General features: G+C 33.5%; 2 protein-coding genes across 13 annotated transcripts in view; both read right to left on the bottom strand.

Moving 5' to 3' along the window:
- Positions 1 to 1,031, bottom strand: part of LOC122573749 (DNA replication licensing factor Mcm3) — a 5,019-nt gene extending 3,988 nt beyond the window's left edge. Inside the window, exons 1-3 of one of the 2 annotated variants that reach the window (XM_043740553.1) lie at positions 893 to 1,031; positions 205 to 515; positions 25 to 137 (exon numbers count right to left, since the gene is read on the bottom strand). In XM_043740553.1, coding sequence (XP_043596488.1) covers positions 25 to 137; positions 205 to 273 — 182 coding nt within the window. In that variant the 5' untranslated portion in view covers positions 274 to 515; positions 893 to 1,031. Of the gene's footprint in view, positions 1 to 24; positions 138 to 204; positions 516 to 684; positions 822 to 892 lie in introns of those variants that run through there. The other variant, XM_043740552.1, reaches the window with a different exon arrangement.
- Positions 655 to 17,960, bottom strand: LOC122573752 (organic cation transporter protein-like). 11 transcript variants are annotated; one of them, XM_043740569.1, is made up of 19 exons: positions 13,787 to 14,651; positions 13,656 to 13,705; positions 13,122 to 13,443; positions 11,030 to 12,902; positions 10,251 to 10,416; positions 10,032 to 10,078; positions 9,714 to 9,905; positions 9,398 to 9,644; positions 9,152 to 9,314; positions 8,723 to 8,947; positions 3,605 to 4,179; positions 3,161 to 3,452; positions 2,806 to 3,064; positions 2,519 to 2,687; positions 2,193 to 2,426; positions 1,890 to 2,104; positions 1,614 to 1,795; positions 1,408 to 1,544; positions 655 to 1,325 (listed from the first exon to the last, which is right to left on the bottom strand). In XM_043740569.1, the coding sequence occupies exons 11-19, from the start codon at positions 3,745 to 3,747 to the stop codon at positions 1,208 to 1,210; spliced, it is 1,749 nt and encodes a 582-aa protein (XP_043596504.1). In that variant the 5' UTR covers positions 3,748 to 4,179; positions 8,723 to 8,947; positions 9,152 to 9,314; positions 9,398 to 9,644; positions 9,714 to 9,905; positions 10,032 to 10,078; positions 10,251 to 10,416; positions 11,030 to 12,902; positions 13,122 to 13,443; positions 13,656 to 13,705; positions 13,787 to 14,651; the 3' UTR covers positions 655 to 1,207. The 11 variants fall into 11 exon arrangements, with proteins under 11 accessions (XP_043596504.1, XP_043596498.1, XP_043596501.1 ...); XM_043740563.1 differs by having other exon boundaries at positions 10,251 to 11,190; positions 12,768 to 12,902; XM_043740566.1 differs by having other exon boundaries at positions 10,251 to 12,902; positions 13,122 to 13,242; positions 13,342 to 13,443.

The raw sequence follows: 17,960 nt of genomic DNA, 5'->3' as shown, positions 1-17,960 counted from the left end.
TGAACAAAGTAGATTTATGCATACCTCGATGCACGAGTAGGATTCTTTCTTCGTAAATCGTTAACATTTACATACAGTCTGCGATTGTTTTCTTCAATCATATTTTTAACAAGAGTAGTATAAATGCCTTGATCTTCCTAAGGAATAAGTAAGAAAAAGGACGAATAATATAGGGTTAAGAATTATAAAATTTTACAAACTTACCATATCATCTAAAAAATCCATATACTCTCTTTGTATCTCTTCTAATCTTTGATCTCGATCAATATCCATTTTTTCCGATTAATTTTACTGTTTTAACACAATATTATTTATAAATATTTTTACAAATATCTTCACGATTATAAAATTTGTATACACAACACGACTGAAAACAACCGGTACGCATTCGTAACAATTTACGCGGGAAAACAGGAAAGTTGAGATGTCTTCGATATACTTCAAAGAATCGATATTTTCCATATTTCGATACATTAACAAAATTTATTGCGCTTTCCAGCAGGTGTCAGCACAAGCTACAAAATTTAAAAATTTGAAATTTTATAAAATTGAAAATTTTATTTTAAAACAGTAATACATCTAAACTATTAAAGTGATTAAAATAGGAGGATGGGGTATGTGTTATATATTACTAATAATGAAATAAAGACATAATTAAAACGTCAAAATCTTTGTATTTTTTACCTGCGATCTCGGCGCAGAAATATAATTATTTCCTGCGTGAGCTTTCGAAAGAAGCTTTTACAGGTTTATATTTCAAGGCCACTTAACATGTATGTAAACCACATTTAGAAATTAAAATAAATGATATATATGCTGGCAGAATTTTTATGTGCTATTAAATACAAAAGCTGTATATTGCATGTATGTATAAACATAAGGAAAATGCTACCTTCTTGCTTTCATTGTGTATTTTCCAGTAATTACGAAACAAGCTGAAAGTCTAAGTATACATTTCTTGCCATCCTTTGATTTCACGTTTGGCATGTTTCGTTTGATTAAAAGCAACCTACATCATTGGTGATATAATTTGAAAGATAAATGTGATTTTGTTTTTTTTTGTTTTGTTTTTGGTATTGCAGTATTGCAATGGGCACACTAAGATTAGTATACGTAAGACGCGTATACAAGGGTGCCTAAAATACAATCAGACAGGATTGAAGTATATACTTTGAGCATAACCGTTGTTTTCTTTTCTAAATTAACGTCATCCGTTTTGCTTCTCGTGAACACCGTTTTCTTGTGGTTTCAATGGTTTTATCACATCAACTTCGTTTAGTTGTTCTATATCTAGTTGTTGCTTTTTCTTCTTCTTCTCCGATTTCCTAAAATCATGGAAATGTGATAATAGGATTTTTTGATATTTAACCCTGTGAAATGAAAAAGAAGTGTCGTGTATTAACATACTTTCCAAATAATTCGCCATCTTGTATAGATTCTGGGAGCTTCTTATTTAACGTCTCTGGAAGGAGTAACGACATAACTCCACCAAAAAGTACGCACGATCCAAAAATAACAAATGGTAGAGGCATCCAGATTTCAGACTACAAAATAGTATTTATCAAAAATAAATACATCATAAACATGATTAGGAAGTTCAAACAATGAATTACCAAGTGAATGACATGTGGAGCAATTACTCCACCGATTCGAGCGAAAGTCGAACTTGCTCCAAGACCGACATTTCGAATAACCGTAGGGAATTGTTCGGCAGTAAAAACGTAAATAGCACCATAAGATGATGTAATTGTGAGCTTACCGATCATCGCTAAACATATTACGAGCCACTGAGCATCTAAAAATATTCATAAATTAGAAAATATTAATAAATTTATTGATTTACATTAAAAAACAATGCAATAAAATTTAATTTTTGTTTTGGTTCTAACCAGCAGGTACAAGCAAGATTCCAAGTAATGCAAATCCTGCTATTAGCATGCAACCGCACAGGATGATCTTTCTTCCCCAACGATTCAATGTGAAGATTAAAAACGTGTATGCAGGTATTTCCACCAACCCGGATATGACGAAATTAACGTAATCGTTGCCACCAAGGTTGGACACATGCCAGGATAAACCGTAATATGTACCACTATTTACAAGCCTATTAATAAGGAAAGGATGATATATTTGCAAATACTATATGCCAAAAAGTACTGCAAAATCAGAAGGAAAATTAAAGTAAAGATTACCAATTGAAAAATAGTAGAATACTCTTTCTTCTCAAGTTTGGATATCGAAAAAGATCAAATAACGATGGCTTTCTATAATCTGGTGTAGTTTCCTCGTTATTACTATTAAGAAGCGTATCCAGAGCTTCGCTCGGCATCTCTACGCCATTTTCTAAGGAAGCTCGTTGTAGGAGATCTTTCGCCTCTTGTACACGACCTTTTGTCAATAGCCAACGTGCGGATTCAGGAATGAACCTATAAAGTTTGTCACAACAATATTTAAAAGAATGAAGAAAAGGAAAATATATTTTGATTGAAAGAACTGAACGAAGAGATATTGATCTTACCACCAGTAGAGAAGAAACGCAATGCTAGGTACAGTGATAGCGACTTGTAGCATTCTCCAATCGGTTATAAAATACGCAAAACCAGCAGTTAGAATATATCCAGTTGTGAAGAACAATTGGCAGCCGACCCCAGCTACCAAACGCTTCTTTGGTCCTACCATTTCCAAGGCTGAAAGGCAACGTTGTCGTTCTCATTGTCAGTATTATAACATCAAGCTATAATATTAAATAATAGTAGTGAAAAATATATGGGATTTATTAAATATACGAAATTCATAAGACTTTACCTATTACATAGGCGACTAAAAAGACTCCACTAGTAGTGGAACCAACTATTAACCTGAAGACAACGTAGGAAATATACTCGGGGGAAACTGCGACTAGTACACCACCGACCAACTGTATGACTAAAGACAGGAAGAAAATTGGTCTACGCCCAAACTTATCGGACAAACCACCGAAAATCATCGAGCCAAGCATGACTCCTACCATAAACAACGAATCCCCTGTAGCTCTCAACCATGACCTATCGCAAACTAAATTCCACTGAAAATAAAAAGAGATAATTGTTTGTTAAAACGTTCGAAGGTATAGAAAATATTTGGATTTATCATTCTAATGTCACGAAGACATGAAATATACCTCAGAAGTGGTAGTACTTTTATATTTGCTTCTATCATAAACGAACGTTTCACATGGCTTGTATCCTTGGGTGTTGATACTATTTGGAATTACTGGTTTTTCTCCGTGTATATTATCCGTTGACGTGTCGACGTACCTATTGATCGTTGTCTCATTAACGATATTAGGAAGATCTAGCATGTAGCATTGTAACAATTTTTCCTGCTCGTAACCCCCTGGATAACTCGTATTCAGTATGTGTGGCGGTAAAAAATATGTGGCATTCTCCGGATTTTCATGTGGTAACAGACATCTAGAACGAAAATTTATTTATGAAAATTCATTCTAGATATATAATTTATTATTCAAAGCGAGTTTTTAATCAATTTGAAAAATTCAGAGTACGATATTATTCTTTCAACAATATAAAAATATCAACAATCTATTTAAATTGCTAGATTTTACCTAGCGTTCATTTTCGCGCTCAAGAAGACTCCAGCGATCTTATGGAAAGCGCAGGATATCGCCGGTAGACAGAGCAACAGGTAGATTCTGCGTTGATATCTGCCGAACTCCCCCATTCGAAGTATAACATCGTCATACGCCATTTTTCCTTGATGTCTCTAATTCTTCTCCGTTTGCGCCTCCAAATCCCCGTAGTCCTTCTGCTCGGGGATACACTTCTAAAGTAACTTTTTTCTATCGTCAAATCCGTCTCGCCGGAAATAATGATTTCTCGCCTCAAACAGGTCTTTAACCGTATCGCCGCTTCGATGAATCGAGTTACCGATTCATGAATTTTAATTTTGGAAAACCTTCCTCTATCCTTTCTTCTTTAGGAGAAGAGTGTAAGTCTATATTGGTGGACTATGGCATTTTTAATAAAATAGAAGTTATATCAAAGTCGTTGTCAATAAGACAGTCTTTAAGAGTACTTTTATCTAAGCAGACAGTTTCTTGAACGTGTCAATGATCTAACGAAAGTTTAGATTGACTGTGTTGGCTCGGATTTTGGTGCATGTAGATCTCCCACTTTCACCCTGAAATTCAGAAATTAAATAGATTTGTGAAATTAACTCGTAAACATGTTTAACAATAAAACAATTAAAATCGAAAAACACTTTCAATCGAGTTCAAATATCATTCAGAAAAATTGCTTAATCATTTTTGCAGCGAAGCGTTGTAATTTGCCTAAAATTAGTTGGGCATTCAAGGACATCGAAGAACGATGTCTCGCCAAATTAGTTAGCTATTTTGGCATTCCGACTTCAATTTTTCCACTTTCATTATTCTCTGTTATATGCATAAAAATCGATGAATGTATTTATTCCATTTATCTATATCGGTATTTGTATTAGTAAGTTAATAACAAAATTATAAAAAATGGAATAAATTAATATGATTTCGAACTACTTATCTGTCCTACACGATCTCCAATACGATCTTTACTGCGCTACAATTTTAGCAGAATTGTAGCGATAAAATTCGCTGATATTACAATAAAGGATCGTTAAAAATGCCCATTTCAATGATTGGTAGAAAATGTAGGAAATGCAGGCCATGAAACAATAGTTAGGAGCAAAATGCTTTGTATAAAGATAAAAATAATTTGTAACTCAAAGGATATGCAAATTGACTGGATAATCACGGAAACTATTCTCAAGGTAAGATATATACATATAAAATCGTTCTGAACGGTGTGCACAGTCAAGAATCATCAGGACATCGGGACCAACAGGCATCTCAATCAGATGGAGTACCTTGTAATGTTACACGATGTGATAAGTATTGCGATATGAGCTACACATTATCGAATCATTAACAATGTAAATGATTTAATATACACTTGCTTGGTTTTACCGGCTTGAATTCAACCTAACTACAGATAATCATCGGGATCGAATCTGACTAACATTTATACGAATATGTACTTGTATCTATCAGAAATATTTACGTAACGCGAAGATTACTGTGAATAATTCATCAGATAAAAATAATGCAAAATATGTGTCAAGTCGAACAAGAATGTTTAATGGATGATCTTCAAGATTGATAACGAATGTAGAAAAATTATGTTAATAGTGAACAACATAAGATGACAAAATAAATATGTATGTGATAATACAGAGTGGCAGAATAAGCAAGTCGAATTTATGGAATGAAAGGAATTTTGTATGCTTGCTTGATATATACTATTTAAAATGGAACACTGTTTAAATGAGTATACGAATATTTAATTTACGAGCTATATTGGAGTTTTGATGCTTATTTCAAACAGAATTTCTAAACTATCTTAAATATGCCGTAATCGCTGCATTATAAATATAGATATTGTAGGAAATCAGTATAATTCGTTCCTTTTTCTGGAAAGTAAAGTTGCGTGAGTGAATACTTAAACTTTTAATTATAATCCTGCTCATATAGTGAGTAAACGTTTCAAATTATATCTTGTTTCAATATCTTTTGAGAAGAAATAATCAACAATCGACTGACAATTGAGATAACGAGCAGGTCTATTTGAAGAAGATAGATATTTTTCTGCATAGTGACAAGGAAAACAATTACCACTGATTGCAAGAGCGATCATCGTCAAGGGGGAGTCTCTTAATTTACAAGTATAAACTCGACTTTTATTTCAGTCGGTCTGTATGCTAATTGAAAAACAGTTTCTGAAATGATTGATGAAACTTGTACGTTATATTATAGTTCTATGTGGAAATTACATAAAAATAAATTTACAATCGAAAATCAGTGGATTTCATGTACGTAAATAGGTTGGATGTATTATGAAATATATGATATAATGTATAACATAATGTAATAGAATCATAGATGCGTGTATATGTATGGATCTTATGCAATATCATTTAGACTTCCTGAAGAAAGTAAGTACACGTTGCCTCGCATGTCAGGTTGAAGAATGACAGTGGACTAACTGTTCTGTATTTCCACTCAATGAAACGTATGAATTAAACGTATATACCTCGTGTGATCTTTGCTACAGAAACATTTTTTATCTAAAAGATCCTTATACCAAAATTACGCTTATCGCACAATAAGCATTACTTTTTTGTCTCTAATTTAAATTAGCAAGTAATTAACTAAATATTTTTTCTAAAGACTATACAAAACTATAAGAAAATAGCGAATCTTCAGCAGCATGAACTTCGTTCCCTCTCATCTATTAATACTACCCTATCAGAAATAATACCTAAATAAAGTTTAAAAAGATTACACAATCTCGTTGATTATCTTTCTAATATAACAAGATCTCTATAAAAGCCCTTCTCAGATTTTCATTCAACTAAAATAAGTTCAAATCATGCATCTTCTAAAATTATTAAAAAATAATTTTCTTCTTAAATGTACCAACTTCAAAAGCATATTGCCTTATTTACAAGAGCCAAAAGAACATGATCAACGTGCTTGTACACGTCACGTGCTATTATACTCTACAATATACGCTCTTATGCCTTATACATATTAAGTATCCTAATCGCATTTCAACCGGATACTCGCTAATTAAAGGTATCGTATGTGTTTCCTCACGTAGTATGGTCACTGATATGGCAAGTTATCACACGTTTATTAAAGAAATCAGAGTGGTCGTTGGACGAACGAATACGAAGCAATCTTGCACGCACGAAGGCCGGACGACGACTGCCGGCGCTTTGGCCGATGCCGATGATACACAGGAACTCAAGTATATGACCCTTCCTCAGAGGTATAGCAGTGGCGCCGCAACCACCACCATCGGCTGAACAAGTCTACCCTCCTCCTACCCTCACTTTTCTATCACGTTCACCGTTGCCATCCACCAGGACTCCTACCAGCTTTCTTCCACCCTCGGGAGTACCATGGTCAACCATACCAAATGATTGTCTGAATGTCGATGACTTGTTGCTCCCAAGGAAGATCGTGAAATAGAAGAAGAATTTTTAATTGTTGGTACTTTATATTCTTCTTCCTTAAAGATTTTTTTTCATAGGTAGCTGGAGATTTTACCTTTGACTTTCAATTTTCTCTGTATTTTCATATTTATTATTTTCTATACTCGATCTATATTTTACCTTTTTATAGCATTGGTACCTTTCGTGGTCAATTCTTCTCTATATATATTTAATATCTCTAATATTTTCACATTTGTTACTATCAATGCTTGAAACTTTCAATTCCTAATTCTTTATTTCGTCTCTTCCTGCTTCCATCCAATTATTTTTCATTGATGCTAAAAAGATTGAACTTCATATATTACTGGTTAAAAATTCTTCATTCAACTCTCAGTGCTCTTTTAAAGTTCGTTATCCTTAATTAAATTCGTTTCATTTCTGACCATTGAACCTCCAAATCTGTGTCTTTGACCTCACCAGAGGCTAAAAATTCTACTTCTAATTCTTTGTCTCGCTCGACTTCTCGAACTCATCCTGACCAAAGACCTGTTGCAAACCTGTTGCTCCCCGTTGAATCAGACGATTCACCGTGCCAAATTCATTTGGACAAGGTGGATGAACAGGAGAAATCAGCCAGCAATGTGCGGACAACATCGTTGGGATCATGTTGCTGGCGGAGGTTCGTTTGCTTTTTGCATTCCATCTTGGATTGATGCAGAGGTTCCTTTGGATCTTTTATTATCTAAATGCTTCTATCATATTAGAACAAAATATATAAACTATGTATCTTTCAAGAGGAAACAATTATAATTCTTAATAAATGAATAAAGTATTCTATTAGGTTTAGAATCATCTTTATCGAAAGCTTGAAATAATTTTTGAAAAAAGAAAAATTGTGTCTAAATATCTGAAGGCGAATGATCATATCTATTAGCTATAAGCATCATTTGAAAATAAAATTCACGTTTATCTCCGATCTATTATAAGGAGAAACATAGCAAGTAAATTCTACTACTACTCATACATGTAAATGCTTGAAGATGTAGGCAGGAGACTATCTTCAAATAGATATTTCATACGTTAATGACCTAAGTAAATATTTAGATTATCTTCCCGTTGAAAACTTCAATGTCCATTGTATTATGTAAGAAGAATTAGATATTACAACGATAGATCTCTGTGTAAATATCTGCAAGAAAAAGATATTTCAAGAGAAACCAGTATTTACACCTTTTTAAAGATTCAAGAAGACATTTATCCATCACTACCATAAAAAATGCACTTGAATTGTGACCAAAATAATTGACGCATTTTTTCATGCCAACTCAACACACATAAAATATTAATAATCACAAAACTTGTAGCAACAATTAATTATCCTTATCCGATAAAATCTTCTTCAACAATTAAGGAAACATATCATAATTAACCATCAATTTTATATGAAATAATCATTAAACACATACAGAGTACCAGTGGTCACAAGCACACAGTGGAAAGCAACTAGAAAAGGTGCATATATCGTGCGATCATAACTATGCGCATTGAGTCATGCCAGTTCTCAGGATGCAAACAGATCGCGTAGCGGCGAGTTGATAACACAACGAGCTGGGCGAATTGATGGTGCCGCGTGCGTGTAACGCGCTGGAAACGATGACAAGGTAAAAAGTGGTCGTTTGCATTCGCGGCATACCGCGGCAATTCAGTCGCGTGCTGAAGCAGGGCCTGATGTTCGTTCACGAAGGAGCTTAGGACCGTTGGAGAACGCAGCTCCTGCTGGAATTTAGGATCCTTCCAGAATAAAATCCTTTTAGAGATTTTCGAATATTTATGACTGCTCAAGAAGGTGCTGGTTGACCATTTGCTTTCGGGAATTAATCCGATAGAGCATGTTCCTTTTATTATCTCTCGATCCTCTCTGAAGAGAAAAGAGGTATATTTTTGCCATAAGGCAGTACTCTACCCTAGACAATTACTTTTACCTATTATTACGGAACATAAAAAAAGAATCAGTAACTACGTAGATAAATATGTAGATACATATTTTTTAACTTGTAACCAAAATTTCAAATAATTGTCTTCAATAACACGGGAAATAGGATATCATCTGTTATGTAATTACTTTTAAACCTTCAAGACTAAAATACTCTCTTAGTCCTTCATTTTTTGTGTTTCTCTTCCTGATATGGAGAAATTTCTTCAGGGATGAAGTTGATGGTGCAAGATAGGTCTGAGGTTCTCCAGTACACCGTGACCCGGTAGAAAAGTAAATAAATCGATGGAAACTGCAAGAAAATGTAAATTATTCAGGGTGCGTGGCGATGGGAGGCACGAAAAACATGGAGGACGAGGAGATCTTGTAAATTACGATTCTCCGGTGATCCTCGTGCGGACGATCTCCCTCGAAGGACGAGTACAAAAGAGGACCGAGACGCAGAGATGTAATTTACAACAGGTTTTCGTCCGTGGAAAAACATTGACGGGCATGACTGAAACGCACAGTCGTTCAGACGCCAGATTATATCCCGTAACATTAAGAACCATAACACTTTGTCTCGTCAGCGTAGATCTCACTCTTTCTTTCTTTGTTACACTTTGTCTACTCCATTTCGCGTCTGGTGCATTTAAAAGAAACGGATAATTGCACGTATTCTGCGCACTATAACCGGATGCTCGATAGTTACCCCAATTCTTTGTAAATTGCAATACCGCGGGACGAAATTGAAGTTATTATGCTGGAAGATATGGATGATGCCACAGTGGAACGCTTCTCCCGCTTGTTTCGCTTATACTACTTTATTTCTTTCAGAACTCTTGGGATGGATAGTATTCTCTTGATAATGTTCAACTATTGATCCATTTTACTGATAGCGAACCTAGTAAAGAGGTGGTTTTATCAATAACATTCAATAAATCTAAGTATTTAAGCTATACTATTTAATGCATATTATATATATTGTTATTCTTTAGGATTTATTTAAAACGTTTGTAATTTAACTTACTTCAAATAATGTAATATATTTGTTAGATTATTAATATAGAAATCGATCTGAAAAATAGATCGAATAGTTCAAAGACGCAGGATACTCATTAAAATAAGTTAAGATATTTTATTCTTTTACTTTAAATTATATATTTGATATTATTTGTATATCGTCTGGTAATGAATTAAAACACGATTATCAAATAATTTTACGTTTCTATCATTAAAAATCTTTCACCTCGGTATATTTAGAACACAAGTAGATAGAATAAAAACAGACTTTTGTTTCTTTCTCCTATCTGTTGGAATTGTCATCGTTCATTCGCTTATTCTCTCATCACGTTGGTTTATGATTCTCCCATTCTACATTTATGATGAAACTTAAGGACTCGGGCGGCATATATCTGTGAAAAGAGTAATCAACCTTACGCTATCTATAAATAGAGTGTGTGCGTTTATGCGAGTTCGGAGCGAGTGCTGAGAGGCTAAAGCGTGAAAGGGAGAAGTCGGGGTACAGGTGCATTTTCCGTCGAGTACGAATTGATTTGAGAAACATTATGCTCCAACCGACAACCGGTTTTCACATTGATTGCCCAGCAAATCGTAACTTTATCGTTCGTGCCCACGGACTTGCCGATATTTCTTTTCTTTATCTGCTTTCCTTCATCGTGAGAGCATTTTTCTATCATTATTTGTTGATAAAAGACTGCGTTTAAATTTTCTAATAGAAAAGCGTTAATATATATATTAAAATAGTATGACGCTAACACAAATAAATTTACATAAATTTTCGTCCTTTTGACATTTTTTGACATTTTTTACACTTTAAAAATTAAAAACTTCTTAGGATGCACTTCTGTGAAGATTTCAAAATAGGAATGAAGAATTCCTCTTTGACTAAGAGCGAAATATCTTCGTAGAAAACTAGTTATTTTTTGTGACGTAAAAATAATTGCTTCTAAATATTTAGAGGAATATTCATGGAATAAACAAGTGTAAAGTCCTTCTATACTTAACGTCGTCGTAGTAAAGCGCCGCTTGCTTATAAGCACGCAAAGTAGCAAAGCTTAGAGGAATTCTTGAAATGCTCTCTCAGAATAACTTGCATGTTGGTCATTTTATTCGAGTAGATGATTCTTTGTTTATTTTGAGAAGATCTTAATTAAGATTGCGGCTTTCTGGAATTAGAGAAAGCTGTTGAAATTCCTAAAATGGATGACACATAACATTCAGTAAACTTATCATAATGAATAATTGTTTATCCCAATTAAAAGTATAACTTAGTATTTATTTCCAAGAAAGATCAATTGTTTTTTGCAATGGAAACATTATCTTTTATATCATGTAAATTGTTTCACCAAACTGATCTCGAGTCGATAGCTTAATCGGCTGTATCACCAACGTTGGATGATTGGTCTGATGACAACCATTAATGGAAGATTCAGAACATCAAACATAAAAGTGTCTTACAGCAACACTAGAACGCTATAACGGCTTTAATATCCGTGTGAAGTTGAATTCGACATAGAAATATGTTAACTTCCAAAAGTGTTTATTGCGGGATTAATGTCCAACTATTATTGTTGGGTCATGCATATTTATGCATTAATGCGAAATTCGAGTATACAAAAATGCGTAGAATCCGTATTTAAAATATCCAAAGTAGAGTATTCCTTACAGTTTAATAGGCGAGAGAAACCTCTATTTAAGTTTATAAAAATATGAATTTGCATAAATACTTGTAATTTAGTTACAAGTACTATAAGTATCATAGGTCAGAGATGGACTATGCAAGAATTTGAACTAAAGAAGGTTACTTAATTTTAGGATATTAAATCTTAATTTATACTCCATGTGTCAAGTAGTAATTGATATTGATATTTGTAAACAAACGTGCATTATAAAAAATACGATTTAGTTAGAACAATTCGACCAGTTGGTTTTGTTCGTGATAAGATAATCTTATCATAAACCTTGGTATGGTATATGATATCCAGTTACATATATTATAAATGTATATTATAAATTTTGACAATGAATTTTGATCATTAACGTCTATTGTCTTTAACATTTCTTTTCTATCATGAAACTATTTCATACGTGTTCATTTTAGTAGTTACGTTGAAGATCATTCTGAGATATTACCGTTTGCACGATAGATTCTAAGAGGCGCGTCATTGCTTAATCACTCACTACACTCTTCAACTCGAATATTTAATCCTTACGGAGGAAAATGAAACCATTTACAATTACGATCCTTCTAGAGATTTGATAAATAGGGTCATATAATTTCTTTTAGTAACAATCTTAATGCAACGGATAAACGTTTCCTTTTATCATAATTTTTGTTTAATTTTTTAATCACATCATTTTTATCAAAAATTCTAATTACTCACTGAAGTATCTAATAGCACAGTAATTAGAGAATTATTGAAACGGTGTTTTGCTAAAACTAAGTTTTTCGTAATGCTATTTTCTGCAATAATCTTAATTAATTTTTAATGAATCAACAAAAGTATTCGTATTAATAATTATCAGGTTAAAGAAATTTTTCGTCAGTTATGTTATAAAAAGTTAAAAGTCTATGTCCTTTATATCGATTCCTTTTATGGATTTTAGGAAAATGCAAGACAATTTCGAGATTTAATAGAACAGCATTCTTTTTCCTGAAGGACCGACTAACTGGAATTATATAATTTTTTTCCAAGTTATCTCGATTGTTGTTCACTCTGGTATACCTATTCCTCGCGCTTACCGACCGCCCCTTTTGGTCGCAGACACGAAGTTTTTCCTTTTTTTCCTTCCATAAAAATTCCAACGCTCATCCCTTCTACTCCTCTGTCACGCGCGTACAAAGTCATGACTTACATGGGCGCCGATAGAATTTCGTCTAAAATGGGGAAAATTAATAATTTTTCAAATCCACCATTAATTATCCTACAGATTTAACTTTATCATTTTTTATGAATCTTGAATCTTTTTTTTGTACTTTAGTAAATGAATTTGACATAACTTTCAAGCTGTATACATTATAATAAAAATTACATAAGTTTATGAAATACAATGAAGATCTAGATAAAAATACAAGTATTATTGAAAATCCATCCACCTGATCAACATGCTGTTTCACACGGGATCGCAGCAACCACGCCTTCCCTTGACGCGTGATTCCACGACCCACGTGGATAGACATTCTCTTGGAACGCTTACATTTTACAGTTATCGCGCACCTTAGGGAAACGAATAATTTCTAACAGCGTCACTGCTTGCCTCAAGCAATGTGTTCTGTGAAGGATGCGAATATAACTGGTTAAATATTCCGTATTTACCAAAGACAATGTTCTTGAACATTTTGGAACTGCATATTTCTCATTTAAATTTAAAGATCCCATTTAACATAACATTTTTAGTTGCGCCAAACTTCAATGTTTCTACAAAAAAAGGTTCTGATTAAAACACAAAGATAAAAAACAATCTTCCACTGTCTTCTACCATTTATGAAAAAACGTATTTTTGTAAATATAATTTGTAAAATGGAACTTAGATAGAAAATTGTTTTATCTGTTAAAAATTGTAAAGAGTATTATACTTCGGATGTTTCATATATTTTTGCATATTATGTGTTTTCTGTGCATTTTTGTACCTTCAAATTTCCCATACATGTATACAGATTCACAGTCTATTAAAGACTATCTACAAATAATTCCATCGTTAATTAATCAAGTTTAGTAAAGAGGACAGTAAGGTAAACAAAATAAAGAAAAAAGGTGCCACCTTGAAATCGTTATCGCGAGTCCAAGTGTTGATAGAAAGGGGCACAGCATCCTTGTTGAAGCAGAATGTAGAATTAGAAACTGGTGATAAAAAATAATGTTGAAACGTCAGTGTGTCGGCGCCCATGGATGGCTACCCCCTTTTAGCTACTCCCATCGCCGTTGGAGGCCGAGAGAGCAGAGCTCGAGAGCGAACTCGAAGGCTATTTATAGTAGGGAGCGGCTTCTAGTTCCCACCGCGTGAAAAATCGCGACTGGTTTCCTGCGAGCCAAAGAGAAGGAAAGAGGAGAAGGGAAGCATTTGAACTTTGGAGGGAGGTAAATGAAAGGAGGGAAGAATGGGTGGTACGGAGAAAGAAGAAGGGGAGAGAAGGAGACAGAAGAAGACACAAGAAAGCGAGAGAAGGCGGCTGGTTCTGTCTGTATACTCGTCTTGACTCGCTTTCTCTTGTCCATTTGACTCGTTTTAAACGTTCGCCCCGAAAGGCTTGAAAGCCCTGAAAGGCCGCTGTCCTTGCAAGGGCGCTCCCGTGAACTACACTCGCGGAGGAAGCAAGCAAGTCGCTGGAGGCGTTTGCATCCCCCTCTGAGAAATTTTAACGTAGAAATACAGACACCAAACTCAGGCTACTGGCGGGAAACTGGCCAGCCGAGTCATCCGTTTCATTAAATGCTCCCCGGGATCACTTGACTTCCTTTCAATTGAAGACTAGAGAGAAAGGATATAATAAGTCACATTTCCTATTTTCTTAATTTTTTACAGAGCAGCAGTTTTAAATTTCTATATTCTTTTGTCAATTAATTATACGTTACCAACATTATCCTTTCTTTAAGTTTGAGGTGAAAGATATATTTATATATATTTTTACAAATATTGCTCGTTATAATATTAAAATATTGAAAAGATCAATATATTATCAACAATTATATATAACAATTATCTTAACAATGTCTTAATAATTATAATTTTAACTGAACCTAATAGATTCCTTAATTTCTAAATTTGATATTACTCGATTCAAAAACTGAAACAAATGAGGTATAAAGTATTGAGTACTATATTATACTCTATTCTAAATAGAGAAACTATTAAAGATTCAAGGCAAGCAACATTTGAGCTCTTATACGATGTTTTATATGGATGATTGACTTGACGTGAACGCTTTAAAACATTGGTGATATATAGAGTCAACCTGCTTCTTGGTCAACAATATTCGAAGGCCTAAGATTTTATGAAATTGTCTTCCTCATTAACATGTCTCTGTGTCAGAATATATATCCGTCGTCTATTCGTATACGAGATGAAGATCGTGCTTCCACAACTTTCCATATTCCATTTTATCCAATGTGCATTCCAACAATGTTTATCTTGGTTACGGGACAACAATATTCAGATATTCAAGGAAATCCTCATCATTGTTATTGCAAATATTTATGTAATTTTTGCTGCAAATATTCAGTGACTCATGTTCTGCAGCATAGAAAAGTGTAAGATTATAAATTGTATGATTAAATCTTAAGTTCTAGAGTGAATATTTGTATGGAGTTTACATTTTCATCTGCAATATTTTCCCGCGTGTATTTCGTACTACGAGCATGCGCGTTGGTAAATTTGTTGAGCAGAAACTCGCGCATAGTTGGCATGCTAATGACCCAGATTGTTTCACAGAAATGATCAATGATATAATTACTCTTTTTGTACGAAATCTCCTGGCAATGTTATTTTCTAATACGCAGAACGTGTGAACATATACCCCTCCTATGATTGAGGATTGCTTTCGCGATCGTTCATATGAACTTTTTATTAGTTGCTTAGCTGACCCGGCGTCACGTCGACTGTCTGCCGGCCGGCCAAGTATGCACAGTTAATCGATAATGAACGTAAAAGCAACGGTTCCACGACAAGTGAACCAATTTGTACTTCCTACTACACGCGAAACATACGTCAACCTTTTATACCTGTCTGTCTCTGTCATAGAATCGTAGATTCCCCAGCGAGTGGCAGCTAGTTCGGGGGTTCACGTCACATATTAAAACATCAAAGCACTGAAAGCACACACTAACGAGAAAAAGACAGGTCGAAGACCCTATGATACTGAATATGTACTTTCCAAAGCCATCGAAAGATGGCGTTGTACACAATTTATGAATTATTGAATATCCATTTGATTTATAGTAACATTTTACATAATTTGAATGTTTTTCAAACTTTATGTTACTTTACGCCCTGTGTTTTACTCGTACGAAAGAAAATATATGTATATTTTAAATATTTATAAAAATATAATTTATAATTCCAATGCATCATTGCTTTGAAAATGTTTGTAATGCATAAAAGTATTCATTCGTATATACGTTGTCAACTCTGTTCAATATGAGTTAACAAGAGCGAATCATATATTTGATTTATTGTACTTTGATATTGTGCATTATACTTGCACTTGACCTCCGGTCGAGTTTCATGCTCATGTATAGTTGAATATTGATTCATATGGGCGATATCGTTCGATAGTATTGGGAGAAATGCATGATTGCATTTAGAATGAAATGTTTGTTCGACATTTTCGAGTAACCAATTCAATCCCAAAAAGGGAAGGTTGTTTCATTCTAAAGGCAGCAAATACCTGTTAATTGTACTACATTGTAATGCGTATAAAATGTTGAACATAATAGTAACAAAGTATTGAACTATGTTCGCTATTTTTTAAATTACATTATTCATGCACAATCCTGCATACAAAACATAAATGCGATTAGACGCGTGATTCTAATGCATGTCACACAATTCAACTTGCTGATAATGTACGCTCTACAATAATGTGTCTTTCTTTTTGAAATATCTATTGTAACTAACTGGATTAAAATTACTTTCATTATTTATTTTTTATTAATTTATATTACATACTTGAATGATGTTTACATTTCTACTGTCCTTCAAACTACTGTTTTATTAATTGAGAAATTATTAGAATAGCGTTCAGCATCGAATGGCAATTGGCTCTGTGGAGACATTAGTGTAGAAAAGAGCAAAAAGAGCTTGGCACCAATAAAGTACGATCAATATAAATACAAAATCGATTAAACGTTATTTAATACTTCTAATAGCATTCGGAATCATCGAAACACCTGCTTTTTCCTTGTTTTGTGTAGGTTAGCGCACTTAACTATCCTCATGTCAATTGATAGATGCAATCCGTACTGTAATGCCTTAACGTCGAACTCTACCGGTTCTCTACTCGAAACGATTGGCATTGACTGGTGACAAATGCGTAATCACCTCGCATTAACAGTGTACATTCTGAATGGGACCACAGTCCGGTTGGGCGACAGCATAAGTATAGAATCATAACGAGTGCTATAAAAAAATCATCTTCTTATGTTTTCTTTTATAAATTTATGTACAGTATAAATAAATAAATAATTTATGTATAATAATATATAAATAGATCTTGGTACATATGTATGCATGTATAAATCTAATGGGAAATTTAAAATGTAACAATTATTAGTTTAACAATTTTTTATCATATTAAAATTAACTAATAGCAGTACCGGTAGGCAAACAATTGATATAATGAAAATATATGTATATCGATAGTGTAAAATTTTTTTAATTTGAATCCATGAAGAATGTTTAGTTTCTCCTAGAAATTGCATATCTTAATATTTTATTGAAATCGGAGTAGCTATTTAAAGATGATTGTTTGGATACCTTTTACTATTTGATTCCTAATTTTATTTTTATATATCTTTGTATTTTTACTTCTCCTCCTTCACATACACACAGTTATATATTACTTCTATTTTTATATCTTTATCGCGGTAATAATATAATTAGACAGCGTCACTTAACATCATATAGAGCTTGTGTTCAAATGGCAGGACGGGAATAGCAGCGAACATATTAATCACTGGGATTACAATCATTCGATCATTCTTGATACCATTTATAACATTCAAGAATCTGTTTGAAAATATCATAGTACATAATTATGTATATACATATAAAAAAATAATATTAATACAATAAAACTTACTTAAATTTTGGGTCCAATGAAATTTTAATCGTCCCACGGTCATTGATTATATTACACTATACAACAATCAATCATATTGGATGTATAACTATGTATATCATTTCGAACAGTACAAACATAAGACACATTTACTATTGG

The sequence above is a fragment of the Bombus pyrosoma genome, linkage group LG12 (assembly GCF_014825855.1).
Source record: "Bombus pyrosoma isolate SC7728 linkage group LG12, ASM1482585v1, whole genome shotgun sequence".
Lineage (NCBI taxonomy): Eukaryota > Metazoa > Arthropoda > Insecta > Hymenoptera > Apidae > Bombus > Bombus pyrosoma.
This window is presented reverse-complemented; position numbering and strand designations above follow the sequence as displayed.